Below are 16,896 nucleotides of genomic sequence, written 5' to 3' on the forward strand. Positions count from 1 at the left end.
CAACCTTTCAGAGCTTCAGTTTCTACGTGTGTAAAAAGCTTAGAACACATGGCCAGCCCGCCAATAAAATTCCTGTTAAAACGGGAAAATGGACAGAAAAACTTTGCAAAATGTAGAAAGCTATGCATGTGTGAATTATGTCATACTAAAAACACAACACAAAAACCTAAAAGGTGATTGTGGGTCTCTCTCCTCCTGGCTCCAGTGTTGCAACCTCACAACACAAACCATGACCAATTTCTTAAATCATTCCCCCTGCGGGAAGCCGTCACGGCGTGGGTGCCACGCCCCGTAGGGCCCAAAAGGGCCGGGAGGGGGCGTGGCCCAGCCCGCCCAGCCCCTCACGACGCCCCGCCCCGTCGCGCCCGCGCCTGCGCCGTGCCATCAAGCGGCCTCGAGCGCCCCGGCGGGAGGTAAGGGGTTTGCGGGAGGCTGCCTCGGGGGCGTCAGGCCCTGACGGGCTTTGTGGCATGGGCGCTGAGCTCGCGCGCGGGGGAGGCTCCCGGCGGGAAGCCCGGTATCGGGTCCGGCGTGCGAGCGCTTTGAGGGCTCCTCCCGGCTCCAAGAAGTGGCGGTTTCGTTTTTGGAAGCCCTTGTCGAAGCGGGTGTTGGGAGGCCGCCGACAGGGCGAGCGCGGCGGCCTCCTGGGGTCGCGGGGTGGGAAAGTTTCCTGCACCTGCCCTGCCCGTGACGCAATGTGGGCCCTAGGTCGTCAGGGTCGCCCGGCTGCGTGGTCCGAGACCGCCCGTGCAGCCGTTCTCTGGTGGGGGCGTCTGGTGCTTGTGGCCCAGGGGCGCCGTGGGCGACACTGCGAGGCGTGACGCGAGGCTCGGGGGCAGTGAGGGGAGGACCGGAGCCAGAGACCGGGAGGTGGTTCTGGAAGGTCCCGCATCTGACTCCCTCCTAAATAAATTCGGAATCGGAGGGCTTGGAAAAGGGACCATTTGCGAGGATCAAGGGCCGGGACTTTTCTTTCCAAAGTCAGTGCCCCGTCCCCCAGTCAGAAGCACGGGGAGACGTGCCTGAGGACATTCGGGGCCACCACTGGGAGGACATGTGGGATCTCTAGGCTGATGGACGGTGTTCATCGCTTTTGGGGGGAGGGCGGAAGGTTGCTGGCAGTTTGGGACGTTTTCTGAGAAATGGGGCTTTTTACTTATAAATAATCTAAGTAATGTTGTGAACCTCCCAGTACTTTTTCCTCACGGGAAACAGGAGTATTAATGGTACTCAGCTGATAGTAGTTCTAAGCACTAAAGGGTAGTTTGTAGAGCACCTGGCACCCCGGCGTCCGCAAGTGTTAGTGCAATTCTTCAAAATGTTTGAGCTGTCTTCTGTGAAACATCAGACGTTTTTAGAAAGCCTTTTTATTTTGAAATAATTTTACAAGTACAGAGAACTTGAAAAAGTAAGAGAGCTCTCTATAGCTTCCTTTAATGTTAACGCCTTATAGAACTATAGTACAATTATCAAAAATTAGAAAATATCATTGGTACAATTCTGTTAACCAAACTACCACCTTTTTCAGATTTCATAATTTTTTATACTAATGTCCTTTTCTTTCTGTTCCAGGATCCAATATAAGATCCCACATTGCATTTAATTGGCATGGCTCCTTAGTCTTTTCTTGTCTTTCCTCATCTTGACACTTGCAAAGAATTCTGGTCAATTATTTTGTAGAGTGTCCCTCAGTTAGGTTTTATCTGATGTTTTCTTTTTTTTTTTTTTTTTTTTTTTTAAAGATTTTATTTATTTATTTGAGAGAGAGAGAATGAGAGACAGAGAGCACGAGAGGGAAGAGGGAGAAGCAGACCCCCTGCTGAGCAGGGAGCCTGATGCGGGACTCGATCCCGGGACTCCAGGATCATGACCTGAGCCAAAGGCAGTCGCTTAACCAACTGAGCCACCCAGGCGCCCCTTATCTGATGTTTTCTTAAGATTAGATTAAGGTTATGCATTTTTGTTGATATCACAGAAGTGGACGTACCCTTCTCAGTTCATCGTATGAGGGGTTCATGTTATAACACACTGCTTTTGATATTACTATTGATCACTTGGTTAAGGATGGTGTCTGCTAGGATTCTCTAAATTTACTACTTTTCCCTTGACAATGAATCAGATATCTTGGGAGAGTTTCTAAACTATGAAAATATCTTGTTTCTCCTCAAAGTTTCACTTGCTGATTTTACCATTCATTGGTGGATCTTGCCTTCAGTGATTATTACTTTGATGTTCTAATGGTGATTTTCTGTTTCCCTCATTTCCTCCTCCTTTTATTAATTGGACTTCTTTAAGGAAGAGCTTCCCCTTCCTATTTATTTATTCAGTTATTTTTTTGTATCAGTATGGACTCATTTATTTTACTATTGGTTATTTTTGTTATTTATATTATCTCAATGTTTTTGTTCCAGCTTTGTCCCTTGGGAGTTTTTTCAGGTTGCTTCCTTTTGACAGGCCTCCATCACTTTTTGAGAACTTCCTTATTTTCTGGCACCATAAGATGTTCCAGGCTTATCTTGTGTTTTCCCTGCCCCAGCCCTGGAATCAACCATTTCTCCAAGGGCCCCTGGTTTCCTTTTTTGGAGAGTGGTACTTAAACACCAAGATCAGGGCACTAGGTGTGCTCGTTGCTACTGGAGTAATGTTTGTGGTTCCTGGCGGAAGACAGGAATATATATAAATACATATTTTTTAATAAATATTTGTCCTTTACAAATAAGTAAAACATTTTTTAAAATCTTTTTTTCTTAAAGATTTTATTTTTATTTATTAGAGAGAGAGAGCACAAAGCAGAGGGAGCAGCAGGCAGAGAGGGAGAAGCAGACTCCCCACTGAGCAGGGATCCCGATGCGGGACTCTATCCCAGGATCCTGGGATCATGACCTGAGCCGAAGGCAGATGCTTACCGACTGAGCCACCCAGGCGTCCCAATAAATAAAACATTTTATATTATATTTATTATATATTTACGTAATTATAAAATATTAAATATTTTACTTATTTATATTATGTTTATTTGAAAATATATATTTCTTAGCTATGTACATATATATACACATAATCCATGGATACACACACACCCATGCATACACAAAATTTGTTTTTGTATTTGTGTATATGTACTCCTATATCTGTGTATATATATTTAAAAAAAAAATTCATTCTGAGAGTTCCATTTGTAAACCAACACCACAGGGTTCATTCTAGTCATGCCCCTTATTTGTTACTTCTTCTGTTGACAGAAATCTGGCTTTCGTGTTCTACAAAATATTTTATTTGCTCAATTCTCATATACACATAAAGGATTTTCAGGATTTGTAACCCATACTCCTATAAAAAACAAATTTGCTTATTAGAAAACTGTGTGTAGTTCTTTTTGTCTTTAGCCTTGTGGTATCCAGTTAAAATAGTGTTTTCCAGAGTTACCTAGATTAATTATTTTCTTCCCCTACTTTCAGTGTGGTTATGCTATTCATTGGTAATACAGTTTTGTTTTTATTAGTTCGTGTTCCATTTTGTGTTCCTTCACATTTTGTTTTTGTTTTTTAGTCTTCAAAAATTCATTCTTTGTAATGTACACTTCTGTGAGTTTTGACAAATGCATATAATTGTGTATCTACCACCACTGTCATGACACAGAACTTTTTTTTTTTTTTTAAGATTTTATTTATTTTTCAACAGAGAGAGAGAGACAGCGAGAGAGGGAACACAAGCAGGGGGAGTGGGAGAGGGAGAAGCAGGCCTCCCACTGAGCAGGGAGCCCGATGCGGGGCTTGATCCCAGGACCCTGGGATCATGACCCGAGCTGAAGGCAGACGCTTAACGACTGAGCCACCCAGGCGCCGGACGCAGAACTATTCTATCACCCCAAATATTCCATTACACTTAAAAAAAAAAAAGTTACAAGGAAATCAACTCTACAGAAGTTTGGGAAATTAGGCATTTTTTTTGTGTTTTGTCTTTTTCATAGGCCTATTTTACACAGTTGTGATGTTAATGTAAATGTATTTTTTATTTTTGTCATATCAGAAATATGTTCTAGTTTTTTGACTGAAAAATCAAGAAATGCTGAAATACGTTTACTTGTTTTTCAATTATATTTTAACACCACGTTTTGTATATTGGATTACATACCTTCCTTTAACAACTTACAAACTTATTTGAGCTATTTTATGATTGGAGCTACTGCTGGACAACTTTCTGTTTCGGTAACATCACGATTTATGCAATTATTTGAATGTTATGTTCTTATGTTAGTGTATGTAGGCATTTTATTATAATTTTATAAAAATGGAAATGGTGGAGAGAAGAAAAAAATACTGGCCAGAAGGAGACCAAGAGTTGGAAAAGTCTCTTGGGAGGTTCTTGGGGCAGAATGTCTTCCCTGATAGATGATCCTTATGAGGCAGTAGGTTTTCCTTGGACACAAAAAGGTGAGGGGCAGAATCATGCATAACTCTGACTGGAAATACCACTTTTGGAACTGAAAAAATCTATCATCATAGCGTAGGGGAACAGTGCAAACAAGTCAGATATCTAATAATTTGTTATAATTTGTTTTGTTACGTATACTATAAACTGATTAGTGGAGAAGACAATCATTAGAGTTGTATATCAAATGATACATAAATTTTAGAGGCAAATGGGGTATAAAAGGGCATCTAGACAGAGCGCATCATTGCAAAGCCAAAAGTAGAGATTGGGTGATAATACTTAGATTATGTGGGTCTATTTACGAACATTGTATTTTCTTATTCAAATAATAGAGAACTCTAGGAAGTTTTTGTTCAGAGGAGTAGCATGTTGCAAATGGTGTTTTCGGTATGTTACTTGGTGGTAATCTGTGAGGAAAAATTGGAGATGGGAAAGAGTCTAAAGGCAGGCCAGTTAAGACACTTGTAAGGTGCTGTGCATATTGCATTGTTTGGAATGATGGGATTAGAAATGATGAAGGGATGTGTGAAGAAATATTTTAGTTCCATCAGCATCTATTGAAAACCAGGTATGGTAAAAAAAAAAAAAAAACCGGAATGATGGTAGATAAAAAGATAATCTTCCTATGGGATATAACCTGCATGGTAGAAAAAAATGCAAGCAATATCATAAACTGGGAACATTCTGAGACAAATAATTGATAATTTATGAGTCATATATATATATATATATATATATGTTAAATATAATAAGGAAAAGATATCCCCTGTAGTAAAATAGGTACATAGCACTAGCAGGCGGTTCATAAGAAATGCAAATGGCTAATGAATCAATGCCACCAGTAATTTAAGGAATGCAAAATAAAACAATAATTAGACACCATTTTTGAAGGTCTAAGGAGGATGATAGTACCATGTATTGGTGGGAATATGGGTAATTGGATATTTTGATATGTTGCTAGTGGGTATGTAAACAGGCACAACCTTTTGGGACATTTGGTATCAAAGCCTTAAAAAAATGCGTGTGCCTATTTGATTTCTAATTATTTTGAAGAAACATCATAGATGGTAGTATGGATTTATGTGTAAGAAGGGGTAAGAAGGGTAATTACACTGTAGTGCAGTATGTAATAGTGGAAAATTGGGAACAACCTAAATAGCCAACAATAGATGATTGGTTAAATTATGGAGCATCTATGTAATGTAACACTATGCTGCTATAAAAGATGTATTGTAGAAAAATAGTAATTTACATGGAAAGATTTGTATTATATTTGATCAGAGTATTCAAAATAAATCCTTTCTTTCATTCATTCATTTATCTGCCCAGTAATAGTATGCTTTATCATATTCATAGCTCCTTGGCATTCATCTCCTTTGGGTTTATTTTATTGTTAAAGTGTGCCTTTTAGTTGTTCTTTTAATGAGGGGGCTTGCTTATAAACTCTGTTATGTCTGAAAATGATTATTTTGCCTTCACTTCTGAATAATATTTACCTGGGTATATACCAACTCTCTCAGCACCTTGAGGATATTCCTGTCTTTTGATATCTTGCTTTGATGAAAAGTTTGCTGCTTTTGTTGCTTTAGTTTATCTTTATCTCTGGTTTGCTTTTTTTAAGATTTTTTTGTTTGCCCTTCACGTTCTGCAATTTCCCTACCATGTGTTGGTAAATCTTTTTTTTAATTTATGCCACTTGGGGCTTATGTGCATTTTCAATTTGAGGTCTTGCATCTTAATTCTCAGCATGTTCCCTTTGAATAATGCCTTTTCACCACTTTCTTTATTCTTCTCTTACGGGACTCTTATTTGTTATTGAGCTTCTCATTTTATCTTTTATGTTTTTCATCTCTTCATTCCTCTGTGTTCTGATAATTTTCCAATCAATAATTCTCCCTTCTGCTACATAGTTTATTGTTTAATCCATTTTTGAGGTTTTTATTTCTCAATTTGTACTTGGTTTTTCAGATTAGCCTACTACTATTTTATAGTATTATCTAATTTTTAAAAGGATTCTGTTCCTTTATATCTTTGAATATTTTTAACTGTAATTATTTTAATCTTCTTTTTAGATTATTATCTTTAGTTCCTTAGCTATGAATTTTCCTGTTGTGTTGGGTCTGTGGACTCTCGGCAATGAACTTCTCTAGGTATCTCCAATTCCCATTCACTACTGTAGCTGTTGAACTCTATTTTTGGTGTGTGGAGATTTCCCTTTTTTGCTTTCAAGATTAAACATAAAAACCAAGTTACTAAGTTGATGAGATAGTGTGTATAACCAACACTTCAAGATTTTCAACTGTGAAAGAAAGAGAAACAACATTATTTAGATTTATAGTTCTTAATGCTTCTGCAGTGATGTCTTTTTTTTTAATATCATAAAAGCAATGGACTCTGTCCTCTGAAATAACTCAAAAATACATTCACAATTATTCATAAAGATTCAGGGACTCCATAAAGTGTATTTGCGAATGTCTGTTTGTATGGACCCTGGTTTAAGACCCCATAGCCCATTGGGATTAACATAGTCAATTTTTTTTTTTTTTAAATACGGGGGAGGTTGTGGGCTAATGAGATGGCATGAAAGCAAGGTTGCACAACAGTGGTTTTCAAGCTTAAACAGTGGAGCCCTTTATTGATGTAAAATCTAATATGCACAAATTTATGAAGTAGATATAAGTAAATTTTCTCCAGTTGAAGCAGGCATGGGGTCCTGGAGCCTGCTCACTTGCTGTCCTCTACCCTCACGTACCCTGGCCCCAAAGGCATACAGTTGGACATCTTGGAACACTGGTAGGAAACTATTGGTGAATTAGAAAAAGCATTTGAGGGGCGCCTGGATGGCTCAGTCATTAAGCCTCTGCCTTCGGCTCAGGTCATGATCCCAGGGTCCTGGGATCGAGCCCCGCATCGGGCTCCCTCCTCGGCGGGAAGCCTGCTTCTCCCTCTCCCACTCCCCCTGCTTGTGTTCCCTCTCTCGCTGTGTCTCTCTCTCTCAAATAAATAAAATCTTTAAAAAAAAAAAGAAAAAGCATTTGATTGTACTCTCAGGAATCCTGGATTCTTATTCCAGCTCTGTCACTGGTTATTTGTATTGGTTGCAGACAACACTAATCACGCTGTAAGAAAGGGAAGAGACAGTTTAAAGGACATCAATGAGAAGAGTTGCATATGATGTTAAATATTTGAAGTATATAATTACATAGTTAAATTATGAGGTCAAATGGAATTTGATACAAGCAGAAATGTTATGAAATTTTTTCTTTTGATTTTGCCATTTGACATCTTTTTAAAAAAGGTTAGTCATTGTCCAAGATACATTGGGAAATGAAAACTTGGACAGTAAACTCATGGTTTAAAAATAAAAAAAGGTATTTAAGTGTATATGTTATTTGGAAAAGAACCTGGAAAGACATGAAAAGAGAGATGATTGATTTTATTTTATCCTCTTTTTTGTATTTTCTAACCATTTTAAAGTGCATATACGTCTGTAGAAAGAAAGGTTTCAAAATAAAGGTTTCTTAAAAAAGTCATCCAAGGGGCGCCTGGGTGGCTCAGTTGGTAAGCGTCTGCCTTCGGCTCAGGTCAGGATCCCAGGGTCCTGGGATCGAGCCCCGCATCGGGCTCCCTGCTCCGCGGGAAGCCTGCTTCTCCCTCTTCCACTCCCCCTGCTTGTGTTCCCTCTCTCGCTGTGTCTCTCTCTGTCAAATAAATAAATAAAATCTTAAAAAAAAAAGTCAGCCAAGTTCAGAATTAAGTTGAAATATATATTTAGAATAAATTATAAAATTACTTAATTGTTGGCTTTTAAAAATAATAGAAACTGATTAAAAACATTCTTAAATATTTCCCTTTTAGATTTTTCTATGTGAGTGGAGAAGACAGTTGCTGCAAGTAGAAGTGACACAATATTTTTTTAGGATGTCTGAAGATGAAGAAAAAGTGAAATTACGGCGTCTTGAACCAGCTATCCAGAAATTCATTAAGATAGTAATCCCAACAGACCTGGAGAGGCTAAGAAAGCACCAGATAAATATTGAGAAGGTGGGTTTTTTTCATTTCCTACCACAAGAAACAGTTGCGAATTCTGATTTATATTTGTGCATTTCAGCTAAATTTAGAATATTAGATAAGAGGCTTTGGTAAAACATCCATCTCCTCTTGATTTAGTAACATTCATTTTTTCATCTGGGTTTTCGTTTTACAAATATACCTCATCTTATTCCTTTTTTAGGGAGGGATATAAGAATAGAAACTATACCTTTTAAGTTGTACATACTGACCTTTTAGGCAGTTAATAATTAAAATACAAATTGTTTGATAGTGCACCATAATGTGAAGGCAGTGAACTTTGGCTAATGGGCCTGCCTTAATTTCATTCACCGCATGGCAAGTTTTTTCAACTTTGGTGTCTGTCAGTAACTCCTATCCTCTTCAGGTGCACATAGAGTAAAGAGGTAAATCATTGTGTGATATGAGGGAATTTCCCAAATTGACTTCTTCCCTTTGAGGAAAGCCCCAAATTGAGAAATACCACCTAGAGGTCAGTTTAGGAAATAGATAGAGGGAAGAACTAGTCTCATGGATCATGGTGAAGGTTGCATAGAACCTGGACTGGCCAGCGTCTGGTGGAATAGTTGTGGTATTCATGGGAACATCAGGTTTACTGAGTACTGAGCATTGACTTGGCAGATTATATTGTTTTATTTGCTGTAGGTCAGTAGGATTTGCTCCTTCAAAAAGACCTCCCCAGTATAAATTTTAAGCTGTGTGGCCCTCCATTAATTTTTCGCGGTGGGGGGTGGGGTGGAAGTGGTCATTAAGCCTTTCAGTATAAACAGTATTTGTCACCGTCACCTGAGTACCTTATACAACTAAGAAGTGTCAGCTTTTTTTCCCCCCATAGATACCATCTGTTTTCCTAGTATTTAAGTCTTTCCAAAAAGTATAGAAAATAAGTACCAGGAATATTAAGATGAAAATTTCAATGCAAGTATGAAGCTATCTGGAATCCACAATTGCTATTTTGTCATCTCTTAAGTTTTTGTTTATTCGTAGACAGTAAGTACTGTGACTTTTTAGGGTGGGAGAGTTTTCTGGTAAACTGGTTTTTCTTGTCATGAGCAGAAACAAATTACAGGGCTCCATGCTTTGATTAATGAGAAAGCCTCGTTCTTTCAGCACTATAACAATATAGAAATTGAGTTGTTTACTTTGGTTGATCATATCTGGGTGGCAGGTTGGTAAGGTGTGTTTTAAAGTCCTGAGCTTATATCAAAGCGCTCAGTTACAAAGATGACTAGAATTTGGCAGATGAATTGATTCTGAAAGTTAGACATAGGTGGACTACGGTCTATTAAGATAATTTCTTTCCTTTATTGCCCAATATTACCTTTGAGGTTTGGCATGTCTTAGATTTCCCATTTCTTTTACTTATTCTGTATAAAGTGCCTGCAGTCATACCCTCAGATCCTAGCCACATGTACCACCCAGTCAGTCATCAATGGAAAAGCCAGAACCCTGGGAACAAGGAAGGTGGGGATAGGAAAGGATTTATTATTGATTTGGTTAGTTGTACCAAACTTCATAAGAAAATTATTCCAGAGTTATATTGATCTTTCTCTGCCATAACATTTTTCCTTTAGCATTTTGTGAAACTTTTACTTAATGTGAAATTTTTAGACAATGTCAGAATAGTTACAATTTACAGTATAGGTGATGTCTGAAGCTAAGCAAACTCATGCTGATCTGTGTTTTATTCTGTATTCTTGATCATTATACTGTCTCTAGGATTTCTAGTTTTACTATGAAAGTGATTTTTTAGGTAGAAACATTTAAAAGCTGCCGTGTTCACTGTGGACAAAAGAGTTAAGAACTAGGTTTGGACTCCAGGTGTTTGACAGTGCCTCACTTTAAAAAAGGCATATTCTTCCTGGGGGAAGGGTGTAGAAAGATAAAATATTTATTATGTTAGCCATCAGTCATCCAATATGAATTTAAAAGAAGAAAGTCACACTGAGGGGAAATTGAAGGTAAGCCTTGGTGGAGTGATTCTGCAACATCCTTAAACAATGAGAGTAGTGTGCTGTGGACACCTGGGACTGTATTCCATAGGTCCTTCAGCATTACATTTTATTACACATGATAGACTTGATTAGAATGCAGTGCTGAAATTTGAAGTGTTAGCATTCAGCTTTCTTGGCTAACGTAAGATAGGCTTAAGCATAGTTAATAGAAACAAGATCATATGCTTGGAACATGATTTTCTTTGTTTCATATTGTAGGGTTAGGAGAAAACTTACTGTGTAGCATGTACTGTGCTAGTATATGGTTAAAGTACAAGTGGCAGAAAACCCTGAAATAGTGTATTAAATCAGATAGACCTTTTTTGTTTTTGCTTTATTTTTAACCGCTCATAGTTACAGAGACACTCCGGGCTGCAGTGGCAGCTCAGCAGTCAATAAAGACCCAGGCTCTTTTTATCCTGCTCTCTGATCCTCAACTTGTTTCTATCTTGCATGTAAAACAGCAGCTCCAACCTCAGCTATTACATCCAGATTCTAGCTAAGATGAAATAACGAGAATCATATTTTTGCTATGTTCTTTTTTCTGTCACTTCTCTTTTTTCTCTTTTAAAGAGAATCTTCCTGTTGTTTCATGGATGCAGTATCATAGCATCTCTCTGGTGGTTTTATTATTATTTTTTAAGTTTTTATCTGCTTCTTTGTTTTCCCTGAGTTTCTTTATTCTTTCTTCCCCTTTAAATTTATTTCTTACTTTCTCTCCCCCCACCTCCCTCTTTTCTTCTTTGTGTCAGCCTGCAGTATTATGGGCATTGCTTGGCTAGCTGTTGATATTCAGGAGTGCTAATTGGAAGGTATTTGTGTGTGTAGCAGGAAGTAGGTGGGGTCTTGTTACCTGGAGGGGTGAGCAGGTGAAGGATCTGTTTTAATGGGGAACCACAAGATCCTTTTCTGGAACGTGGTCTTCTGTGGTGATAGGGGCAGTGTAGTTGTTTGGGCCTGCAGAGAGCATTTGGTAGAGTACCTCTTCCTTACATAAACTTTCAGCCAATCCTTCCGCCCCACCGTACACATCCTCCTGACTAGCTGGTAGTTCTGGTTACTGAGTCTTTCGGGAGTGGTGGTGTGCCTGTTGGTTTGTCACTCTGCCTCTCCCACACCACTCACCCCTTCTGCAGCCTCATGGTGTAGCTTTCTCAGATCTTCGAAGTCCGTTGCAACATGTCTGTAATCCTTCCAGCTTCTAAAATTTTGTTAAAATTTCTTGTCAACTGATACCTTCTATTGTATTTTTATGACTCTCATGAATGTATACCTTTTAAAGTTCTTTATTGCCATTTTAGTTGGGTTTTAGAAAGAGCAGAGATAAATGCTTGTGTTCAATCTTCCAGGCTTAATGAGAAGGGAAGTCATTAATTACAAGAAATAAATGTATGTCAGCTTTTCCTAAGTGTTGGTGTTTGCTGTTTCTTTTGTTGTTAGCACTGAAAAGTTCATAAAAAATTAGATTTCTAATCCTCAAGAAGTATACAGTCCAGTTAAGGAAATAAATTAGGTAATGTTCAGAGAATAATAGTGACATATAATTAAGTGTGAAATGAGTGGCATGGACTGTCCAGGTTAGGTATGAAGCACAAACTATAGGGTACAAAATCAAACCTAATCAGTCTCATTGATTTGTTATATATATATATATAAAACACTCACTTTGATCACTTCATGTATAAGAAACTTATAATAATACACTTCCAAGGTCTTTATAGTATTAATGTCATATAATTTGCTTCTGTGTATGTTATTACCCAACAATACATTGTTGTTATTTTTGTTTTAAACAGTTTTCTTTCGAAGAGATTTTTAAAATAAAATAAAATAACCTTTTTTTTTTTTAAAGATTTTATTTATTTTAGAGAGAGAGAGAGAGTCTTTTTAAAGATTTTATTTATTTTAGAGAGAGAGAGAGAGTCGGGGCAGAGGGAGAGGGAGAAAGTCTTAAGCAGACTGTGCACTCAGCGCGGAGCCTGAGGTGGGGCTCGATCCCATGACCCTGAGATCATGACCTGAGGCAAAATCAAGAGTCCCCATGCTTAACCAACTGAGCCACCCAGGCGTCCCCCATAAAACGTTTTATATGTACCATTTTCAGTGCTCTTCATTCCTTTGAGTAGAGCCAGGTTTCTCTCTGGTATCATTTTTCCATCAGCCTGAAGGACTTCTTTTTTTTTTTTTTTTTTAAGATTTATCTATTTAGAGAGAGAGAGAGAAGGAACTAGCAGGAGAGGGAGAGAGAGAGAAAATCTCAAGCAGACTCCCGAGGAGCCCATCAGGGGGCTTGATCTCATGACCTGAGGTCATGACCTGAGCTGAAATCAAGAGTTGGATGCTTAATTAACTGAGCCACCCACGTGCCCTTACATGGGACATTTTCATGTTTCTGTCCTTTCACAGTATTTCTAGGTTGATTTTTTTTTTCTTTCGATGTATACTATACCAGTGATACACTTACCTCCTAACATTAATTATTTGGATTTTTTATTTCAACCAAAAATAGTATGTGATGTTTGGTGTTGATGTTTATATTCTATATAAGTATTGTGCCGTAATGTTACCACATTTTGCTATGGTTCCTGTCAAATGAAGAATTCTTGGTTGAAACTCTGAAAGCTAAACATTGCCTTAGTAAAAACTGAAGCATGTATATTAAATGTTCATTCTCATTTTTGTGTACTTTCTAGTCTGCAGTATCAATATTACTTTTTCTCAAAGTCAGATTTTATTTTTAATACTTGACACTATCATTGACAAACTTTTAAAATTCTTCATAAATAATATCTCATGAACGCTCTTAATCCTTTTATTTTTCATTCTTTTACATTCTCATTATTTTTTTCATCTCCAAAGAATTTGCAAGACAGAGTACACTGTCTTTTTTCAGCAAAATAAATTTATTTGCTTTACCATTTGCCAGAATTTTGTATGTAATGTTTTTGAAAATTTCCTACTTATATTGTCATTGGACAGTTAGCTGCCACTATTAAGTCAATAACTTTAGCTGGTATGTTTAAGTTTGGTTAGGTGAGTGGGAATTTTTGGGGTAACTAGAAGTAATAAGTTTAGTGATTAAAAAAAAACTGTACCTTTCCTCTCTTTTGTATAGTACCAAAGGTGCAGAATCTGGGATAAGTTGCATGAAGAGCATATCAATGCAGGACGTACAGTTCAGGTAAGGCTATTACATTGTTTCTAGTAAATCAATATGGAAAAGGCAGTCTTAAGAAAATTTTGTTAAAATAACTACCCTTGTGGTTGGATCCTTTTATGCATATTTGTAACTATTTCTTTAATGGTGCATTTTTAGCAGGATTTACTGAATCAAATGTCATACATATTTTTAAGATTCTGATTCATATTACCAAAATTTCCTCCAGAAACAATGTATCAACTTACACTCAAAATCATCGCATTTTCCAAAAACCTTACCACCATTAGTATTACCCATTCCTTAAAATTTTGCTGATTAGTAGTTAAAATAATGTTGCTTTGTTGTTTTAATCTGGAGTTTTTCTTTTTCTTGCTTTGAATGGTAAAAGTTTTTTTCATATGTGCCTTGGATAGTAATATTTCTTTTGTAAATTTCCTGTTCATGTCCCCTGCATATATTCTGTTGTCTTTTGCAAGAGTTTTTAATAATTTTAAGATACTGTTCTTCTGTCTATAATACTGTTACAGTAACATAGTGTTGCAAATATTTTTTGCAGCTATTGGCTTTTTAATAAATGTTAATTATTTTAAATTAATTTTAAAAAATCATGTATTTACATAGTTAAAAGCCAAATAACGTTAGAAGGCTTTACCTTACCCTTCTCCATCTCCAAGTCCTACTTGGAAGAAACCACTTTTAATCATTTTGGCCATTTTCCCTGGTATTTAGCTCTTTATTCCTTAATATCATGTGTAGACTGGTATTAATCAGGTTCGGGCATTATCTCTTCTTGCCATGATAGGTGAAGATCTAGCTTTTTACTCTGCTTTTGTACTTCCTTTCCCCTTACACAATGACATATTGTAATTTTTGGTTAACTTATAAGTATTTCATTATTTTGATTATAAAGATAGTGTTTCCTTCTAAGCCAGATAATGAAATAGTATAGTCTTTGCTTTGTATGACGTTAATAGTTGTCTCTTTTTTTTATTTCCTGGCTTTCTGTGTATTTGTAGTTAATTTTTTCTAAATGCTCCACATCGCTGCTACATGCTGTCAATAATAATTTTCATATGCTCTAATATACTACGTTCCATTCCTTATCCTGAAGACTCCGTCCTGTAGCTCTGTTCCCAGTCCCAGTCTGGACTTAGTTAGTTGCACAGCTGCTGTTCTGGGACTTCTTCAGCTGCTCTTCTGTGTTGGGTCCCTGTTTTCTTGGATATCATGTCTTAGTCATTTTTGGTTTACTCCATTGCTTTGTTGGAGTACATCTTTTAGTAGCTCTCTAAATAAGGGTACCTTGGAGGTAAATTTTTATGTTGTTATGATTCTGAAAAATACCCTTTTTCTCCCCTCTCGTGTGATTGCTAATTTCAGTAGGTACAGAATTCTAGTTGGAATTCTCTCAAATTTGAAGGTTCTCTAGTTTAGTGTTGCTCTTAATAAAGCTGATACCTGATTTCCCAATTGTTGTATGAGATCTTTTTTTTTCCCCTCTTTGGGAGCTTTTGTAATCTGTTTAATCCCTGGTGTCCTCAAATTTGGTCATGATGTGCTTTGTGTTGGACTCTTTCAATCTAAAAACTTATGTTCTTTATTAGTTCTGGGAAATTTAATTATTTTTTAAAGACTTATTTATTTTAGAGAGTGTGCACTGGCAGGGGGAGGGGCAGAGGGAGGAAGAGAGAATGCAGACCCCCTGCTAAGTACAGAGCTCCACAGTGATCCCAGGATCTTGAGATCATGACCTGAGCAGAGATCAAGAGTCGGGTGTTTAACCAACTGAGATACCTGGTGGGAAATTTAAATTATTTGATAATTTATTCCTCTGCTTTTTGTTTTTGTTTTTTTTTATCTTTAATTGCAGGAGTCAGCAAACCGTGGCCTTTTCCTTGGAGGAACCTCCAAATATCAGTAGCTGGAGGTTTGTTCTGATTTAGTTTTCTAGAGAAGAATCCTCATTCTCCTAGGGCAAGTAGACACTTATTTTTCAGTTATAGAAGCAGGCTAAGTGAGGCTGCTAGGCTTTCATTGTTCAGTACAGGTTTTCACATAAATCTCTTTTAGCCCTGTGCCTGGTGTTTCTGAATCTCTACAGTTTGTTTCTCCAAAGAGTGCATCTGTGGTCTTCTTGCATCTCAGAAAGGTTTCTATAGCTGCAGTGTAGTGAATAGATTGGGATAGAGTGAAATGAGTGCAAGAGATTCTTTAGGAGAGATTACAGAGATAGTGGAGATGGAAAAAAACAGATTGACATGAGGTCTGATAGAAATTTGACTTACCTCTTTACATATGTATTTTACTGCTTGCTAACTAGGTTATAGACCTGAAGATCAGGGATTGTGTGTCTGCTCTTTGTGTATTCCACAGTACCTGGTGTTCAGCAAGATTCAGTGTTTATTGAATGGTGTTAAGCACTTAAATGTCAGTGAGATTATTATGACTAGGATTTCTTACCATCTTCACTGTTCAATAGGTCAGTAAAAATCACTTATTGAGACAATGGTTATTGTCTCAGTGTTTGACCTCAGGTCAAAGTGTTTTATTTACTGATTAAAGAATATATATATATTTACATTATTGATCTCCATCTGACACAAAAGATTTATGTGTGCCATTAAAACAGTGAGATTGAAACTGTTTTTAGATGTAGGTATTTGCTTAGTTTTATTCATATATGCTCTGAATTTTCTGTATAGGGTAGTTCTTTGCTAGTTTGTAAAACTTATTTTTGGACAATTTCATGAACAGTTATAATAGATTTTCTAGATTTCTCATTATTAGATATATATAATTAGAGCTATCATTTCACTTTCATTCTAGCATCTTTGTTGAAAAGCAGTTCTTAATTTAAATATAGTCTAATTTGTCAATCTTTTGTTTTATGGTCATGCTTTGGGTGTCTTATTCAAAGAATGCTCTCTATCCTAAGATCAAGAAGATACTTTCTTATATTTTCTATTGAATTTTTAAAATGTTTTGCTTTTAACATTTAAGTCTTAATCCATCCGAAATTGATGATATAAAGTAGATACAAATAAAATTTCCTTTATTCCAAGAGAGAGTGAGTTGTCTCTCACTATTAACTGATTTCTACAGTGCTGTTTACATATCACAATTCCATATATGTATGCATCTGTTTCTGGTCTTTCTGTTCCACTGGTCAGTTTGTCTATTTCTCCATCAAGTTCTGCACTATCTTAATTAAGATAGCCTTATATAAGGCTTGATACC

At 37.1% G+C, this 16,896-nt stretch overlaps 1 protein-coding gene across 8 annotated transcripts in view; it reads left to right on the top strand.

The window, feature by feature from the left end:
• The first annotated feature begins 350 nt into the window (after positions 1 to 350).
• STX17 (syntaxin 17) overlaps positions 351 to 16,896 on the top strand; it is a 67,593-nt gene continuing 51,047 nt past the window's right edge. For all 8 annotated transcript variants that reach the window (XM_081803287.1, XM_081803288.1, XM_081803285.1 and 5 more), the window contains exons 1-3: positions 351 to 413; positions 8,293 to 8,478; positions 13,615 to 13,680. In XM_081803287.1, the coding sequence (XP_081659413.1) occupies positions 8,356 to 8,478; positions 13,615 to 13,680 (189 nt within the window). In that variant the 5' untranslated portion in view covers positions 351 to 413; positions 8,293 to 8,355. The remainder of the gene's footprint in view (positions 414 to 8,292; positions 8,479 to 13,614; positions 13,681 to 16,896) is intronic.

Source organism: Leptonychotes weddellii, chromosome 14 (assembly GCF_054177405.1).
Source record: "Leptonychotes weddellii isolate Sample4059 chromosome 14, ASM5417740v2, whole genome shotgun sequence".
In the NCBI taxonomy this organism is placed as follows: Eukaryota; Metazoa; Chordata; class Mammalia; order Carnivora; family Phocidae; genus Leptonychotes; species Leptonychotes weddellii.